The sequence below is a fragment of the Echiichthys vipera genome (genome assembly GCF_963691815.1).
Source record: "Echiichthys vipera genome assembly, chromosome: 19".
Classification (NCBI taxonomy): domain Eukaryota; kingdom Metazoa; phylum Chordata; class Actinopteri; order Perciformes; family Trachinidae; genus Echiichthys; species Echiichthys vipera.
Window position 1 is genome coordinate 11,465,447 of NC_139844.1, and position 16,523 is coordinate 11,481,969.

The window sequence follows — 16,523 nt, forward strand, 5'->3', positions numbered from 1 at the left end:
AGTTCCCATATGCATTTTTTGAGAGACCCATCTCTTAAAATGATTTATTCACTTCCGGGGATCGACTGATTTCCTCAAGTTACATGCTACCTCGACCTTATCTCATGCTATCCGTCATTGTGTAAGAGTAGGTGCCATTGATATTGATGGTCAAATCAGGATTGATTGATTAAGTAAGGAGAGGAAGGAAGGGAGGGGAGGATGATGAGCAAAACGAAAGAAGAGTGAAGGGTTGACCCCTATCCTCCTCTGTCATGTAGATAAGAGTGGTGATGGAAATTCCCGGTGGACACAGATAACCTTTAAGGTGCAATGTGTATTTTCTCTACATGAATAGATTTTGGGGGGAAAATAGGGCCATAGTGAGGCCTTAAATATATTTGCTTAATTTGCTTTATTCATATTTCTAGAACTACAGTGCATTTGAAACTATTGAGTGTCCACAATTTCATTTCCCAACTTCAACATTAGGGATGCAACTCAACTTTGGATTGTATCTTTATTTTGAACTGGGTAAAATGAATTAAAAAAACTGTCAAGAACAATACAACAAATCAAAGGTTTCGTTTTGATCTTGAGTTAATTACACCAACTTTGTTTTATATTAAATCATTAATGATTGAACACTATCCACAAGATATTAGCTAATAATAGTTTAAATCACTTAAATGATTCCAGAACAACACCGGTCTGTCAATTGTTTGAGGGGCGAATAAAACAAAAAAAAAACTTCTGAACCTTTCTTTCAAATTTAAACACACCAGAGTAAATTCTTAAATTTGCAGCAGTTTTCCGAAAAGTATCCTTTGCAAAGCTCAACCTCTGGTACCGTAATGGTACCTTTACAGCAGCATAGACTGCAGCAACACCGTGTAGAACCATGGGTAATTAGTCACAAACTTCATTTATTCATAAGCAAATTAAATCTGTGGCTTGTTACACCAAAACTATATGCATATTGCATATGCTAGGTTAGTTTTAATGTTATAGCAGTGCTCCACCTATTTTAACTATATTGCACATCAGAGACAACTCAAATTATTTACATCAAACTTTGAATCATGTTAATTAAACTCATCTTAACTATGCTCCTGGAGTGTTAGCACTTTTACCACATCATTTATCTGGTTAGCCATTGCCTTCGGCTTGTACATAACTAAGAGATACTGTATGTGAGGGGGTTCTCTTTTTAATAGCATTGTAAATATTTGACTAGTGTATAAACAAAATAATTGTAATATATATATATATTATAAAATATAATAATGCAATTAAATAATGTGGTGTACATATAGAAATAGGTGTAAATGTGTACAGATAATTATAAGCAGTCGAATAAAGGGTGGGAATTAATAAGCGTTGGCGTCCTCCTGCTCCCTTTCAGACGGATTCATTTATCTATAGATATTATTCATGACACTTAAAGAGTTTTTTGTCTTTTTGTATTTTGTTTTTAATGTTGTGTCACACTTGCTTTTCATTGAATCTTTTAGAAATGTGTTCGAAATAAAGAATAAAAATAAAAAAGTCAGCCATCTTGTTTTGTGTCAGTAGAGGGCGCAACCACACTTGGGCTGCTCCCACAGCAACCAGCGGTTTGCTCTTCACGGTGCTTGTTGGCTGCTTACGAGCAGGATCTCTTTTCTGACAAAAGCTCCAGCGCCTGTAGCTTATGTTTTACGGGATCCAGAGGGTCATTTCAAAAACACTATTTCAGTCTCTGAGGCAGCCTTTTTTGTATCGCAATTCCCGAAAACTGACCTCCAAAATGTCCTTTCAGTATCCGCAGGCTTACCGCGACGATGCAGTGGTGAGTAAATGTTGCTAACTAGCCTAGCGTGCTAATAAGCCGGGATGCTTAATCATCATGCTTTTTCATTCATTCAAGTGAGCGTCTGCTTTGTTAGCATGCTAGTTAGCTTAGCCTGACATCTGACTTTGTTTACAAATGTATAGTCGTCCCCAGTTAGCCGTAACTAAATACAGTTTTCATATTAAGCTTTTATTAGTAGCTAACATTTCCTTCGCTGTTTGGCCCATGTTGCTTATCCGCCTGGACGTGCCAGCTTGGTAGCACAAGTCTGTCATGATTTTGCCACACCTAGCTAGCTAAGATTTAAACCGCTGTCACCTACCTGTCAGGTGGATGGTTACCATGGTTCCAAAGTACCAGATCCATACAGCTGGCTCGAGGACCCGGACAGTGAAAAGACACAGGTAAGCCCAATTACTGTTTGTATCCATATTTGGCTGGAATGTCAATGTGTTGTAGACTGAGGACACATGCTTTTCTGTTATTATTTCTGCAGTGACATTTAGTTAATCTCGTGTTTTATAACTGCTTAGTGACACAAGTCACTCTTGCCATTTCACAACATATTGTGGTAGTGCTGTTGGGGCCCTGGGCACGATTTTGCAGGGGGCCCCTAGAACCAGCGTTCATCACCATGATTTCATAAATAATCTGACACCAAAGAAAAGCTGTGAAATGTTAAAAAAAAAAAAAATGTATTTCAAAAGTGCAAACCTATATTAAAGCGTAATTCAGGTGTAAAATCATCCCAGGTTCTTTTTCGGCAAATTCGGTCATCAAATAAAACCCTGAGACAATTCTTTTCCCTGTATGAATGATTAATGGAGAAATTCAGTAGGGTTACTAACAACCGGACGTGGCTAACACTAATTATCAGTCCCTGCGATGATTTTACATGGGAATTAAGCTTTAATATGAAGAACAGGAAAAAGTGTGGCCCCCTTAGGGAGGTCAGGTCGCCTACTGGGTGCCTACTGTCATTGCAAACTTTACGCATTGTCACTGCTGTAGTTTGTCAGCCCTTTGGAGGCCCCGAGCAGTTGCCTGCCTTGCCTGCTGACATGCGGCATCTCTGTATGCCATAACTTATAGAGGCACTCAAAACCACCCACGCACAGTTTTGTTGATCTCACCAGGGGTCTGTCCCGAGAAGCCTTTTTACTGATCTGGTGATCTGGATAACTCTCCTGAGTAAAACCTGGAACCCCCGTTATGATGTAAAAACACCTTCTCTGGTTTTTCTCAGAAAAGCTATTCAGATAAATCAGTACATCTGCTTCTTGGAACTGGCTGCAGAGATTATAATACATTGATGTGTTAAAAAATACTCTGTGTGTGTGTGTGTGGGGTCTTCTTCCTCCAGGCCTTTGTCACTGCTCAGAACCAACTGACATTGCCATTCTTAGAGCGCTGTGAGGTGCGGGACCTGTTCAAGGAGCGCATGACTGAGCTCTATGACTACCCAAAGTACAGCTGTCCCTTCAAGAGGGGGAACAGGTGAGCCACAACACAGTCATGTTTTAGCAATTCATTAACATACCTGTGGAGCACACATGTGTGAAGATCCTCTAATAATTCCTCCCCTTTTTTTCAGGTACTTCCACTTCTACAACACAGGCCTCCAAAACCAGAGTGTGATGTACCTACAGGAGAGCCTGGATGCTGAGCCCAAGGTCTTCTTGGATCCAAACACATTTTCTGATGATGGAACCGTTGCCCTGCGAGGTATCAACAAAGAACTCTTTTCTCTTTGAATAGTAATTGTATGACATTATATTTTACAGTATGCATTTCATTGCACTGCCTTTGCTGAATGTACTGGAACAGATTGCAGGAATAGTTTTTTGATATGGTAATAAGGACTGAATTTTATATTTTGTGATGTCTTCAGGTCCAGAAATAACCTGCTATTTATAGCATCCACATCGGCAGCTGAATAAAGAATGTTAACTTTCCCGGAGGTGTTTGTTAATGTTCTGTTTCTCTGATTACTTTAAAGGCTACGCATTCTCTGAGGACGGGGAGCACCTGGCGTATGGCACGAGTGCCAGTGGTTCAGACTGGGTAGAGATCCACTTCTTGCAGGTTGAAGGCGCCAAGCCTCTTGAGGACCGCCTGGAACGAGTCAAGTTTAGCTGCATGTCATGGACTCACGATGGGAAGGGACTTTTCTACAACTCCTACCCTAAACAGGAGGGCAAGAGTGACGGTGAGGTCAAGACAGTGTTAGGCTTATCCAAAATACTAAACTTAACTGTAGCTGCAAAAAATACCTCTCAGGATGAAACATCTATTAGCTAATTGGTAAAGTTCAACACTTTAAACAAAAAAACTGAGACTTATAAATGGATCCTCTTGTAGATTATTTTGCTTTTATGCGCTTCTTGTTTTCGTTTGATGGATTTGTTGCTTCCTCTGCTCCTACAACTTTGATGCATCCATGTTGTTTCTGCAACGCACAGACCAAATTCAGTTTTTTGCCACCACTAGAGGGCGATGATAAAAGTAAAACGTTTTCTCTCCTAGGCACCGAAACCTCCACCAACCTGCACCAGAAGCTATACTTCCATGTTTTGGGCACTCCTCAGTCTGAGGACGTGTTGTGCGCCGAATTCCCCGACCACCCCAAATGGATGGGTGGAGCTGAGGTATACCTGAGTGTTGTTTTATTATAAATGACTTAAGAAGAGAGCATGTGTTAATTGATATGTAGGTTGAGCTTAGGGATTGCATGTGTATTGCAGGTATCAGACGATGGGCGCTATGTTCTGCTGTCTATCAGAGAAGGTTGTGATCCGGTCAACAGATTGTGGTATTGTGATCTTCAGACCACGCCTGAGGGTATTACAGGTATGTTACACTTGGTTGCTTTACATTCTTGATCTGTGTGCCTGCTATAATGCATGTGTTTTTTTTTCTTATCAAGCATTTTCAGTTGGTATTTACCATTACCTGATATACTTTTATAAGATTTATGGATTTTTATTGGATATATTTTTTATTCCGGAATTAAAACTGAGATGACTGAACAGCAAATATAGATTCAGCTTCTGTCCACAAACAAATGTGTGTCACATTGCGTTTAGATCCAAGAAGCACTTCCTCTGCATGTTTAGTGCTCTTATAATTGGACTAAACTACTCCTCCTGTTTAGGACTTTTGCCATGGGTGAAGCTAATCGACAACTTTGACGCTGAGTACGAGTACGTGACCAATGAGGGCACAGTGTTCACATTCAAGACCAACCTGGACGCCCCGCGTTACCGCCTCATCAACATCGACTTTGCCTCTCCAGCTCAGAGCAACTGGAACGAGCTCATCCCTCAACATGACAAGGATGTTATTGGTGAGCTGCTACAACATTCACGTGACCTGTACTATTAATACATAAGGAATCGGTTTTCAAATGTATTTTTGATATTACCAGAAAATACAAATTTCATCTTCCTATCCGCTGTATTTTTTTAAATTATTTTTTTCTTCACGTGTCCCCTGCAGTGTTCGCCACCTGCACGTACTCCAGTTACCTGTTTGTGTGTTTCCTCCACGACGTGAAGAATGTGTTGAAAATGTACCGTCTGAGCTCGGGGGAGGAGCTGAGAACCTTCCCTCTCGACGTCGGCTCCGTGGTGGGTTTCACAGGACGAAAGAGGGACTCTGAGATCTTCTACTATTTCACCTCCTTCCTTTCCCCAGGTATGAGAACGCCGAATATTTATTTATGCTATTAACTGTGTGGTTTGTGTAGTAGTTGTGAATGCTATGTCACTTTATGACATTTGTTGCTGTAGAAATGAAGGCTGAAGAAACAACTGCTAACAATGCTTTATAACATGACTGTGAAGTCAGACACAACTCAGTGCTTAATATATTTGGTGATATTGTGGGTCGCATTTAGTATATTCATTATAGTTTAAATGAGATAACAGTTGTTCTGCTCTACATCCAGCCATCATTTACCACTGCGACCTGACAAAAGAGCCGCTGCAGCCCCACATCTTCAGAGAGGTCACTGTCAAAGGCTTCAGCCCCTCGGACTACCAGACCACCCAGGTATCCACAAATTTTGTTTGTATACACTGTTCCATTGTAAGAAATCCTCCTCCTTTTTTATTTTTGTTTCCCGATAACCAGAGAACTCTGTGTAGCTGTGTGAAAGTCTTCTCCCAAACATGTCTATTTGTACTTAAATGCAAGAATGCGTCACTTCTTAAAGTACTGACCCAATGTATAACGGCTATAAATTAAGTTAATGGAAAAATCAGCTGAAGTGTTTGCTGGACCAGAACAGATTTTTCAGCCTGTTTGATGTGTGACTGAATGATTTTGAATGAATTTTATTTTCAAAGTAAAGGCAGTTGAGTTTATTGAGGTTTAGTGTGTCCGACTCAGATTTATTGGTGTATTATTATAATTATAAGCAAGGCACCGAGGACAGACTTGTATGCAAGTCTCTTTGTCTTCTCCTTCCATCTGACTCAGACTCCAATACAGATGAAGATTCAAGAATAGCTTCATTGCTAAACCCTCATTATGAACTGGACAAACTACAGTCATGTCTGTGTCTCTGATGGTGTGTCATTCTCCATGTCTTTGCCAGATCTTCTATCCCTCCAAGGATGGCACTCAAATCCCCATGTTTATTGTTCACAAGAAGGGCATTAAACTGGATGGCTCCCATCCCGGTTTTCTGTACGGCTATGGTGGTTTCAACATCTCCATCACTCCAAGCTACAGCGTGTCCCGACTCATCTTTGTCAGACATCTGGGGGGAGTCCTGGCTGTTGCCAACATTCGAGGTGGAGGAGAGTACGGGGAGACCTGGCACAAAGGCAAGAGGAATTGTTCTCATCTTGTTTTCTTTTCGTTTATATATACCAGCTCAAACTCCTCATTTCCATACCTTTGTATTTTTCCCTTTAGCTGGCATGTTGGCCAACAAGCAGAACTGCTTCACAGACTTCCAGTGCGCAGCTGAATATCTCATCAAGGAGGGGTACACCTCTCCTTCCAAGCTCACGATAAATGGAGGCTCCAACGGTGGCTTGCTTGTAGGTATGTATTCTGCTGGCTGAGGAACCACACAGACTATATAGAGTATAAGTCATTTTTAAAATGGAGTCAGTTTCACCTGCATAGTCATCCGTCCCTGGTGTGTCTGACTGTGTTTCCTATCAGCGGCCTGCGTGAACCAGCGACCCGAGCTGTTCGGCTGTGCTGTCGCTCAGGTCGGCGTCATGGACATGCTGAAATTCCACAAGTTCACCATAGGCCACGCCTGGACCACAGACTTTGGCTGTTCTGAAGACAAAGAGCAGTTTGAATGGCTCATCAAGTAAGTGCTCAGAATATATATTTGTAATGTGAAAATGTACAGTATGTTGAGTCATTGCCTTACTGTGGCAAGCATTTCCTCTTGAATTGTGTGTGGCTGCATTGACACTCGATGTTATTTAAAATTAGTTTTATGAGTTGAATGCTGATTGCAAATGTTATCAGGACCCTTATTTGCTTTAAAGTCGCCCCAACATGCTCCACACAGTGTTTTCCTGCTATATTGATTACCAGCAGTGATAAACCTCACAGATCCTGACGCATCTTATGATCTATGTTTTTATTATACGACCTAAACACTCATTAGTATTGGCAATGTGAAATGGCACCTCTGATTTTTTTCCTCTTGAGGGTTAATGTTTTATTCATGAAAGTGTATTGATTGTTTTTTATGATTTAAGTGGAGGTGGTCTTTGCTCCACCCGTGCTATAAAATACTCAAGGAGATGCTGACTTGCATATCTAATTGCAACAGTTTGGATTTAATGACCTCATTTAGAGCAATGACTGCACTGTGACACTGTGAGTCAAGAAAAAGCCCAGGAAGAACTTAATAACAATAACCAAAGTTACCCACACTGGCAAAATATTCTTTCTTTGAACCACACTTCTTGGTTACCAGTCGATTAGTTGTCAACTGTCAAATGAATTGCAACCTATGCTTTCTGCATCTCAAATGTGACAATTGGCTGTTGTTAGTCTGCCATATTTGTTGGTAAAATTTGGGTTTTGAATTTTTCTGACATTTTACAGACTAAATTATTAATCAATGAATTGAGAATATAAACTGCAGATGAATCAATAATTAAGATATTTGCGGGCCTTACCAACGTACAGGTTGTTTATATTACCCTACACTTGTGCTAATATCTATACTCCGTACCTTACCACTGCTCCCCTTTGCCAGATACTCCCCGCTCCATAACATCCGTGTCCCGGAAGGCAACGGGGTTCAGTACCCTGCAGTACTCCTCCTGACAGGGGATCACGATGACCGGGTGGTGCCTCTCCACTCTCTCAAATACATCGCCACCCTGCAGCACATTGTAGGCCGTAGCTCCGAGCAGACAAACCCTCTGTTCATCCTTGTGGACACAAAGTCGGGCCACGGCGCCGGCAAGCCCACCAGCAAAGTCATCCAGGAGGTGGCTGACACCTACGCCTTCATCGCTCGCTGTCTGGACATCTCCTGGGTCAAATAACCTGCTACAAAGTGTTTTCTCCCTCGACTCAAATCATCTTTGGAATACAGTTCACACTTTCTAACGTTACACCAACACTGTACTGGACCTTTTAACACATGTTTACCCAGCAACCATTACAACACTTTTTGTTTTTGTCTTTTCTTTGTGTTTACCCCCCCCCCCCCCCCCCCACCCAGTTTGAGATCCGCCCCAGCTGCACTTGCACACAACTGAAAGCCGACATGCAGCACTCTCAGCTAATGTCCCCTATCCTGTATGTCATGTTTGTAGTCCCAATGAAACAAAGAACGACTACATTATCAGTTATTATGGGTGTGTAAAGGGAAGGTGGGTGCCGTCAGATTTCCGATTATCAGCCAATCGGCAGTTACAGTCATGAGGTCAAACTGGCAAAAGTTGTTTGAAGGTCATTTCTGCGTCCTCTGGGTGCTTCAACATGATGCATATTATTTATTTTACAGTTGTGCTCAGAATGGAGGCTGTGGGACATTGAATAACTCAAGCATGTACAAGTGCAGATGAGGACACCGCAAGTTGAAAATATTACTTTGGATGAGAAACTTGCAAAAGAAAAAAGAAACTGCATTATGTGTGTGTGTGTGTGTGTGTGTGTGTGTGTGTGTGTGTGTGTGTGTGTGTGTGTGTGTGTGTGTGTGTGTGTGTGTGTGTGTGTGTGTGTGTGTGTGTGTGTGTGTGTGTGTGTGTGTGTGTGTGTGTGTGTGTGTGTGTGTGTGTGTGTGTGTGTGTGTGTGTGTGTGTGTGTGTGTGTGTGTGTGTGTGTGTGTGTGTGTGTGTGTGTGTGTGTGTGTGTGTGTGTGTGTGTGTGTGTGTGTGTGTGTGTGTGTGTGTGTGTGTGTGTGTGTGTGAGAGAGAGAGTGTGTTCAAATGTCAGTCCCCACGTTTCTTTCAGACTGAGTTCTACCTCTTGACATGTGCTGATTGTTTGCCTTTTAAAGGCAACAAAACACAATGCCACATCTACAATAAACTACTTTTTAAACTGATATGCCAATTGCTTTTTTTTCTGTCAAAAAGTTTACTTTTAAAGAGTTTAATTACAAAATTAGAGATCAGTCACTGTGGAGGAAGAGAGACTATGGCCCAGTCCCAATCTCCACACTTATAGACTTTAAGGCACGTTCCTGGTAGATCCGTGGACGCTTAGGGCTGTCACACTGTTAAGTGCATGATGGCTCCCTCAACACTTTCTCTAAGTCTGTATTTCTGCAGACTTTGCCTGAAGGAATTGGCCTCAATTCATACTGACATGGAATTAAAACATGGGGTTACTGGGAGAAACCAGAAGCATTAAATAAAAAAGGCAAACAAAGAGAACAGGCACTTCAAATGTACACAAAAACATTGAAATAAGGATAAAAAAACACAAGAAATCAGAAGAATGCAATCATATCCCACAAAGTGCTGTTCTATTCCTATTTTTTACTATTTGGAGCCCTTTCAGCCTCATGCTCAACCACTTTCACAGTGACTTCAGCAAAGTCTCTGAGGGTTCAGAGCTTGAGGCCTTAGGGTGGAGATTGGGATGGGCTCAATGAAAATAGACATGTAGGTAGATTTGCTGTAGAACTGCACATTATTGACCTGGTGAAGGTGGATTTGACTGTAAAACAGGGGATGCTGATAACTACATTTATTCATTGAGTTCTATAATAAAGACACTCAAGTGCTGTTTTTTTTCCTAAACACTTTTTATTTATCCAAAGCATTTTAATTTGCAACAAGTTCGGTTTACAGAAAGGACCGGGGAGTGAAGCTGTCAGTGTCGGGTCTTCCACCAGGGGGCAGTCACTCTGAGAAGGACCAACACGTGCAGCAGGAGCAGAAAATGAGGGTGGTCTGACAGAGGGGGCCCATGTGGATTACTCAACATACATGTTTCATGTTTAAGAACCTCTCTGATGTCCCACTTACTTGTTTATGGAGGAGGTTTTATAGTGACATTAATATTGAGAGACTTTACTAATTACAAGTCCTCAACTTGACTTTTTCTCTTTCAAACTTATTTCACAATGGGTATGAAATACAACCAAAACATAGAAGAAAAAGACTTTGCACAGACTCTTTTTCATGTATTTAATATTTTTTATTTTTTCATTTTAAAGTGCACAACTTCCTGTTTGATTTATAACACAAATTTAACATTGCAATGTAGTTAAACCGTTAATGACTTACACAGCTGAAAGTAATTAGAAAACATTGTTTTAACTTGGCATTTTAATGAACTCAACAGCTCCATTTCCACAATTTCTTTCCTTTCATTAAGACAATTTCTCACAGTGCATTTCAATCACTTCAGGTCAGCCAGAAAAGCCTCTCACAGGCTGCAGGCTGTGGACAACATGAACCTTGAAAAGAGAATTTAGGAAGATAAAACTGTCCGAGCAAAAGATCCTTCCATTTCTAATATTAACACACAAATACATAACTTCCTCAATTGAATATAAATCTTTTGCATTGTGTTAAATGTACGCGCAATTTTCACACACATGCTTTAAGTTTTATAGAAAAGCTTAATTCTCCATTCAGTCTATGAGAAGTGAAATGCTCATTAATGTTTTTTTCCTTCTTTTTTTAAATCAAGGCACTGAAAATTAGGAAGCTTTAAGTGCTTTTTATATTATGTTTCCCCCAAAACACCCATCTGGATGAAAGTGTAAAGATCCAAACTGAAATGTTAATTTTTAATGAAAGTTTTGAGATTGGAATTTTAAGAATTTGATGCAAATGTTAAGATGCTTCAATTAAAGTCAATCTTTTTGTAAAAAACAAACTTTGCAGTGAAAGAAATAAAGTATTTTTCCCAAAAGTAAATCTAAATGTTTCCTTAGCTTCTCTATAAGAAACAGTTTGAACTAAAACAGACAATCCTGACAGCTGAAGCCAGAAACAAGCGAATGACACCACTTGCAGGTTTTTATTTTTATTTTTAAACGTTTTGTTTTATTACTTTATTTTATACCTTAAAACTAAATGATCTTCTTTCACTTCTCAGCTCCACATTGATCCACATATTCCGCATCACTCTTTGGGACTCACTGAACAAATTCACAGAGTGAATGAATGGAATAAAAGCTATGTGGCCTAAATAATATTTGCAATAAAAAACAACAAACAAAACCAGAACACGCTCATTTAAAAACAGACCAAATACATTTCCAACTTGTCACGTCATAGCCCGTGACTGACCAATTATTTGCAGTATTTTGAAACACTTTTTTGCACATGGGATTTGACTTATAACTGACAATAATTTCCCTGCCAATACACACTTGCAATGGAAACTTCTGTTGATAGGATTTGATAACAAGAGGTGACAAACACTTAGCATACATTGCAATAAGAATACAGAGGATAATCAACAAAAGCCCAATCTCCCTTTCTTTAACTCATCCAATAACCTAAACATAAGCAATGCATATATGTATGTAGGCTTTAAGTGCGCGTGCACGAGAGAATAGTGATCCAGCAGAGGGCGCATGGCAGTCCTGAGACACCCACTCTCCATACAGCATGGTGAAACCCTCACAAATCAAAGCTTATTCCACAGTGTGGGGGCCAAAGCTCGTGGTGTATTTTACAGACTTCGTTATTCTATTATATTCTTTAACATCATAGATCCAAAAATATAACCTTTGACACGTTTGATAAGGGTGCCATATCATTCTTGTCAATTTATGCTCTCAAAAAGGTCTCGTGAAGCTGCTGGAACGGGTCCTAATTTCTGATTGGCTGCCACATTTTGAAGACGTTCTAAAACACCCAATGAGCACACAGCTGACCCTACTGAAATATTAATACGCCAACCGGAAATCGCCGCTCAGCCACCGCCGGGGAACTATATTACTCGGCGGATGAGCAGTAATGAAATAACTCCCCGCCCCATTTCAATATTAATGCTGCATTTAAGTTCGACTGTAACTTTTCTGTTTTCTGTTGTTAAACTCTGATTTCTCTTCTAAGTGATTGACAGTTAGGGACGGGTAGTTTTGTTAGTGGTTTAAATCATTTTTTTTTTCTCGTTTAAATTAAATAATTTAGACGTTAATTAAAGATATATATACGCCTCTCCCCCCCAAGTTTAGGTGTATCTGTCTGTCTGTCTGTCTGCCTGTCTGTCTACAGTGTGGGATCCAGAATCGTGCAGGTGATTGTCTTCAGCGAGCCGGTGGGTGGCGCTAATCATATCAGTCTTTCAGTCTTATCAAACTCCGAGTCACTGGTCTGGGGCCTGTTTACCTGCAGCTTAGTGAGGACACGAGAGCAGATGTCAGATCAATAGGGAAGGTTTGCTCATTTCTAGTATTGCATTCCTGTTACTGAGTATTACATGACTGAGACCTGTATGATTGTTTTCTGTTTAACCAGGTACTTATGTGAGCATGCTTTGAAGGAAATTGTGTGTGTATGTATATATATATATATATATAATTAGACTGGTGGTTGAATGTTGTAAACAAGCTGGGTGGGGGATGTGAAGTATGGATCTTCATCAACAAGAGTGAAAGAGGTGGGGGTGAATAGGGGGGGGGGGATGATGGGGGAGGCCAAGAATGCCACATTGTTTGAAGAGCCATGAAAAAGCTCTAAGACATGCGGAAGAGTGGGTTTAGATTCACCGATGACCTATCATTATCTTGACTATTGGGAGAGAAACTTCTTTTGCAGCTAAACGTTCCCTCTGGTTCATCTTTAGGAGGTATTTTAAAACGCTGAGAAGCGTCTGAGCTCGGTAAAAAAAAACTGGGAGCTGAGGGTGAAACATGTCCCTCACCGTGTCCCTCATGTGTGGATTGTTTTGGAGTTGCTCCTCCAGATGTGTACCACAGCAGCAATCTGTCGGTGACACATTTAAAAACAACAAATCTGCCTGCTCCCCCCACACGCTGCTGCAGCTTATGTTACAGTGTCACTATAAAATATTCATCCATGGAAAATGGCTTTGATTCCAGCCGGTCACTTGGCTTCACACGCCGGGTTAAAGTCAGCTCAAACATGCGACTCAAACTAGACCGTCGGTAGACTTCAAGAAGTCCAGCAGGCTGGACCTCTGTGGTTTCCTCCACATTGGCTCCATCAAAGGGACACCGGGACACACGTCTGCTCAGCCCGTGTCCTCTCATTCGTTCACGGAGGGGGAAAAGGATGATGTCTTCTCCCTGTCCTACAGGTGAGTCCCTTTTTCAAAACTCTACAGGAAGACGTTTATTTTCTTCAACTTAAATGTCCCGAAAAACCGATGCATGTGGAAGTCTGCTGCAGCTCTGAGCTCACCCCTGAAGCTGCAGAACCTGCTTTTCACTGACCTGAAATGACCGGCTTTAAACAACATGACAAAGTGATGGATCGGCTCCTTTATCGAGCCCATTCAATAAAGTTATGAAGTGAAAGATGCGCGCACATACCCACGCTGAAGCCCGTGATCTGGGAATGCGTGGTATATAAATCCAGACTATAAAGTCCTTCTAATGAAATAATAAAAAGAAGAGAGTGAAAGCGAACAGTAAAACCAATGCTATCGATCACTGCCACCTAAAACTCATTCAAAAATAAATAAAATATATATATAAAGTGATATTATCATGATCTTTCGTTAAGGAAATGTATCGATCATTAGGTTAGAAGACTATTCCCAGGCTTTATGTAGGTGATCAACAAATGGGCAACTTTAAAAGGTTAACTGAAGAAGAAGAAGAAGAAGAAGCTGAAGCAAATACAGTACTGACCCGCTGAATCCAGGGAGGAAAAAAAATAAAAACCGAAAAATAAAATGGTGAATTGGAAGAATGTAAGCGGATATTTCGTCCCATTGTGCGCAGTTTTTGGCGCACCGGCTGCAGAGGCGCTTCTTCTCCAAACCTCCCCCTCTCTCTCTGACGTCACTGATATTCCATTCATTCACACATTTCACCCTGTTTACTCCCGTTGGAGGACACTTTCTCGCATTGAAAAAATACTTAAAACCACGTGATTTGAGTGTATTACAAGAGTTTATTTTCTCTCTCTCGCTGTTGTCAGCCTTAAACTGAATGGGAACTCACTGTGCTGGGTACAGGACGTGGTCAAAATAGTGTACATGCTCTCGAAAATGCGTCGGGTTTAAAGTCTGCGTATAAGAACATGTACTACGCCAACACAAATATTTAATCTGGTTTTAAATAAATTATTTAATGCTACTTTTGGTAAATGAAGCGAGAACATGGAGAAAACGTCCCACAGGTTTTTGGTTTTACTTTTGGGGTAAAGTATGGAGCACATGGCACACGTGCGCTTTTGTGAGACTTGGCCATTTTTTTCGTTTATTCAAAATACTCCTTAACGAAATCTATAGACATGTCTAATGAAGAACGCAATTTAAATGCAAAAACTATTGTTTTGTCGCCTTTTACAGAGATAGAGGCTGAACTCTCTAATAATGTGATTTCAAACTAAAAGAAGTCAAATTAGCATGTGTTTAGAATTTCAAATGAATAAAATAATTAAGAGAATAATCACCTTTTTCATGTAAAACCTTTCACTTGTTCATGCACTCCATTTCTGGGGGAAATAACTGAGAGGAGACGACCTGCTCTACCAACACTGTTTACACTTCCCTGCAAAGGATATATATATAAAAAAGTGAAGGATTGGTGGCTGGAATGCATGAAGTAAACGACAAAAAAATAACCCCCTCACTCAAAAAGAAAGGAGAAAAGGGAGAGACGAACTCAATGAACCCTTTGAACTGCATTGACAGCAGCAGGGTAAAGGCAAATTTCCTCTGGGAGCCTTCAGGGTGAGGAGTGGGGGTTGGGTGGGGTTAGCTGGGGTGATGGAGTCCAAAGTCTGCTCAGAAAGTTGCGATTCAAACAGCTCAGGAATCTGCTCCTGCTCATGAGGTTAAATGCTCATAATTAACTGTTTTGGTCCAAATAACATAACTGCTTCAATCTCAGACTGATTTCAGTTTGCAGTCATATTCTTACTGGCTCTCGGAGTCTTAAGAGTGGATTATGGATAGTTTGGAAATCGATCATATGTAAAGTTAAAATACAGAAAAAAAAGACTTCTAAATCAATAACATTATTAAAGAAGAACCATGTTATTCTTCCTTATAAAGTCTTAAAGATAAAATACCATAACTTCATCTGATTGTGACAGGGATATGACCACACATATGCTCCTGAAAAGTCTGATATGTTTTACTTTATAATAATGCTCAAATGTTTTGAATAGACCTGATCAAAGAATACTTACTCACTGTCTTCTAGATCTAAATGTCACACAGTGCTAACAGAGATTCATGTAACCTCGAAAGAGTTTGCACAAGTCTTGGTGTAGTTACAAAAAGCGATGTATCTTAATTTGATAACATGTTTATCACACATGCAATTTTTTACACCTAACAAGAGAGCAAAGTCTTATTGTTAACTTTGCCAAAATAGCCTACCTTCACATCACATGCCATTATTATCAAAGTTAGTAGTAAAAGTTTGATCAAAATACTGATGTCATAACTGGATCTTAACTGGAAATAGGCAAATTGGTTTGTAGAACTTCATAAGAAACGTTTATTGTTCATGTTTGTTATTTTATAGAAGTATGCAAAAAAGGATCTGTATCTGAGTGGTATCTGAAGCTCAAACCTGTTTTAACAGCAGCATAAGGGCAAATGAAAAGTGGCTAAAGTAAGACTTTCATTTAGTGTTCTTTAGAGGAACAAAAAAAATCTGCATGACTTCATTAGGAAAGTTGCTGCTTTCGGTGTATGTGCTCTTCTCCACACAAAAAAGAGGCATTTGCACTGATTATTAGATAATCCACTAAATAAACAAGAAGAGTTGTATTTTCAGTGCATCTTTGTTATGTAAATATGAACGCCCTAACTTTTTTTCAAAAGCAAAACCTAAAATGAAAAATAGAAACGTGGTGAAAAGCTTGAGGGAAAGTTAAAACAAGTTTGAAAACAATCTTATCCTGCAGCACAAAGGCAAATAAAAGAATAGCAAAGATATATCTTTTGCTTGGTGGTTATAATAAAACGAATGACGGCTGTAAAGTACATAAAACTGTGGGAAAACTTTGACTGTCGATTATGAGACAAACATCTCATTTGTGCATTCTTATTTAGTTTTGTTTGCAAAACTTTATATGAAAGGTGGTTATTCTCTTCC

General features: G+C 40.1%; 1 protein-coding gene across 1 annotated transcript; it reads left to right on the plus strand.

Moving 5' to 3' along the window:
• Positions 1-1,672: 1,672 nt before the first annotated feature.
• prep (prolyl endopeptidase) lies at positions 1,673-8,983 on the plus strand (the record flags this gene model as incomplete). Its single annotated transcript, XM_083933473.1, has 14 exons — positions 1,673-1,810; positions 2,143-2,217; positions 3,177-3,310; positions 3,408-3,538; positions 3,813-4,022; positions 4,340-4,461; positions 4,558-4,663; positions 4,968-5,159; positions 5,312-5,509; positions 5,763-5,866; positions 6,414-6,645; positions 6,737-6,868; positions 6,992-7,148; positions 8,055-8,983. 14 exons carry the CDS (start codon positions 1,673-1,675, stop codon positions 8,347-8,349), a joined length of 2,226 nt encoding a protein of 741 aa, XP_083789599.1. The 3' UTR covers positions 8,350-8,983.
• Between the last annotated feature and the right edge of the window lie 7,540 nt (positions 8,984-16,523).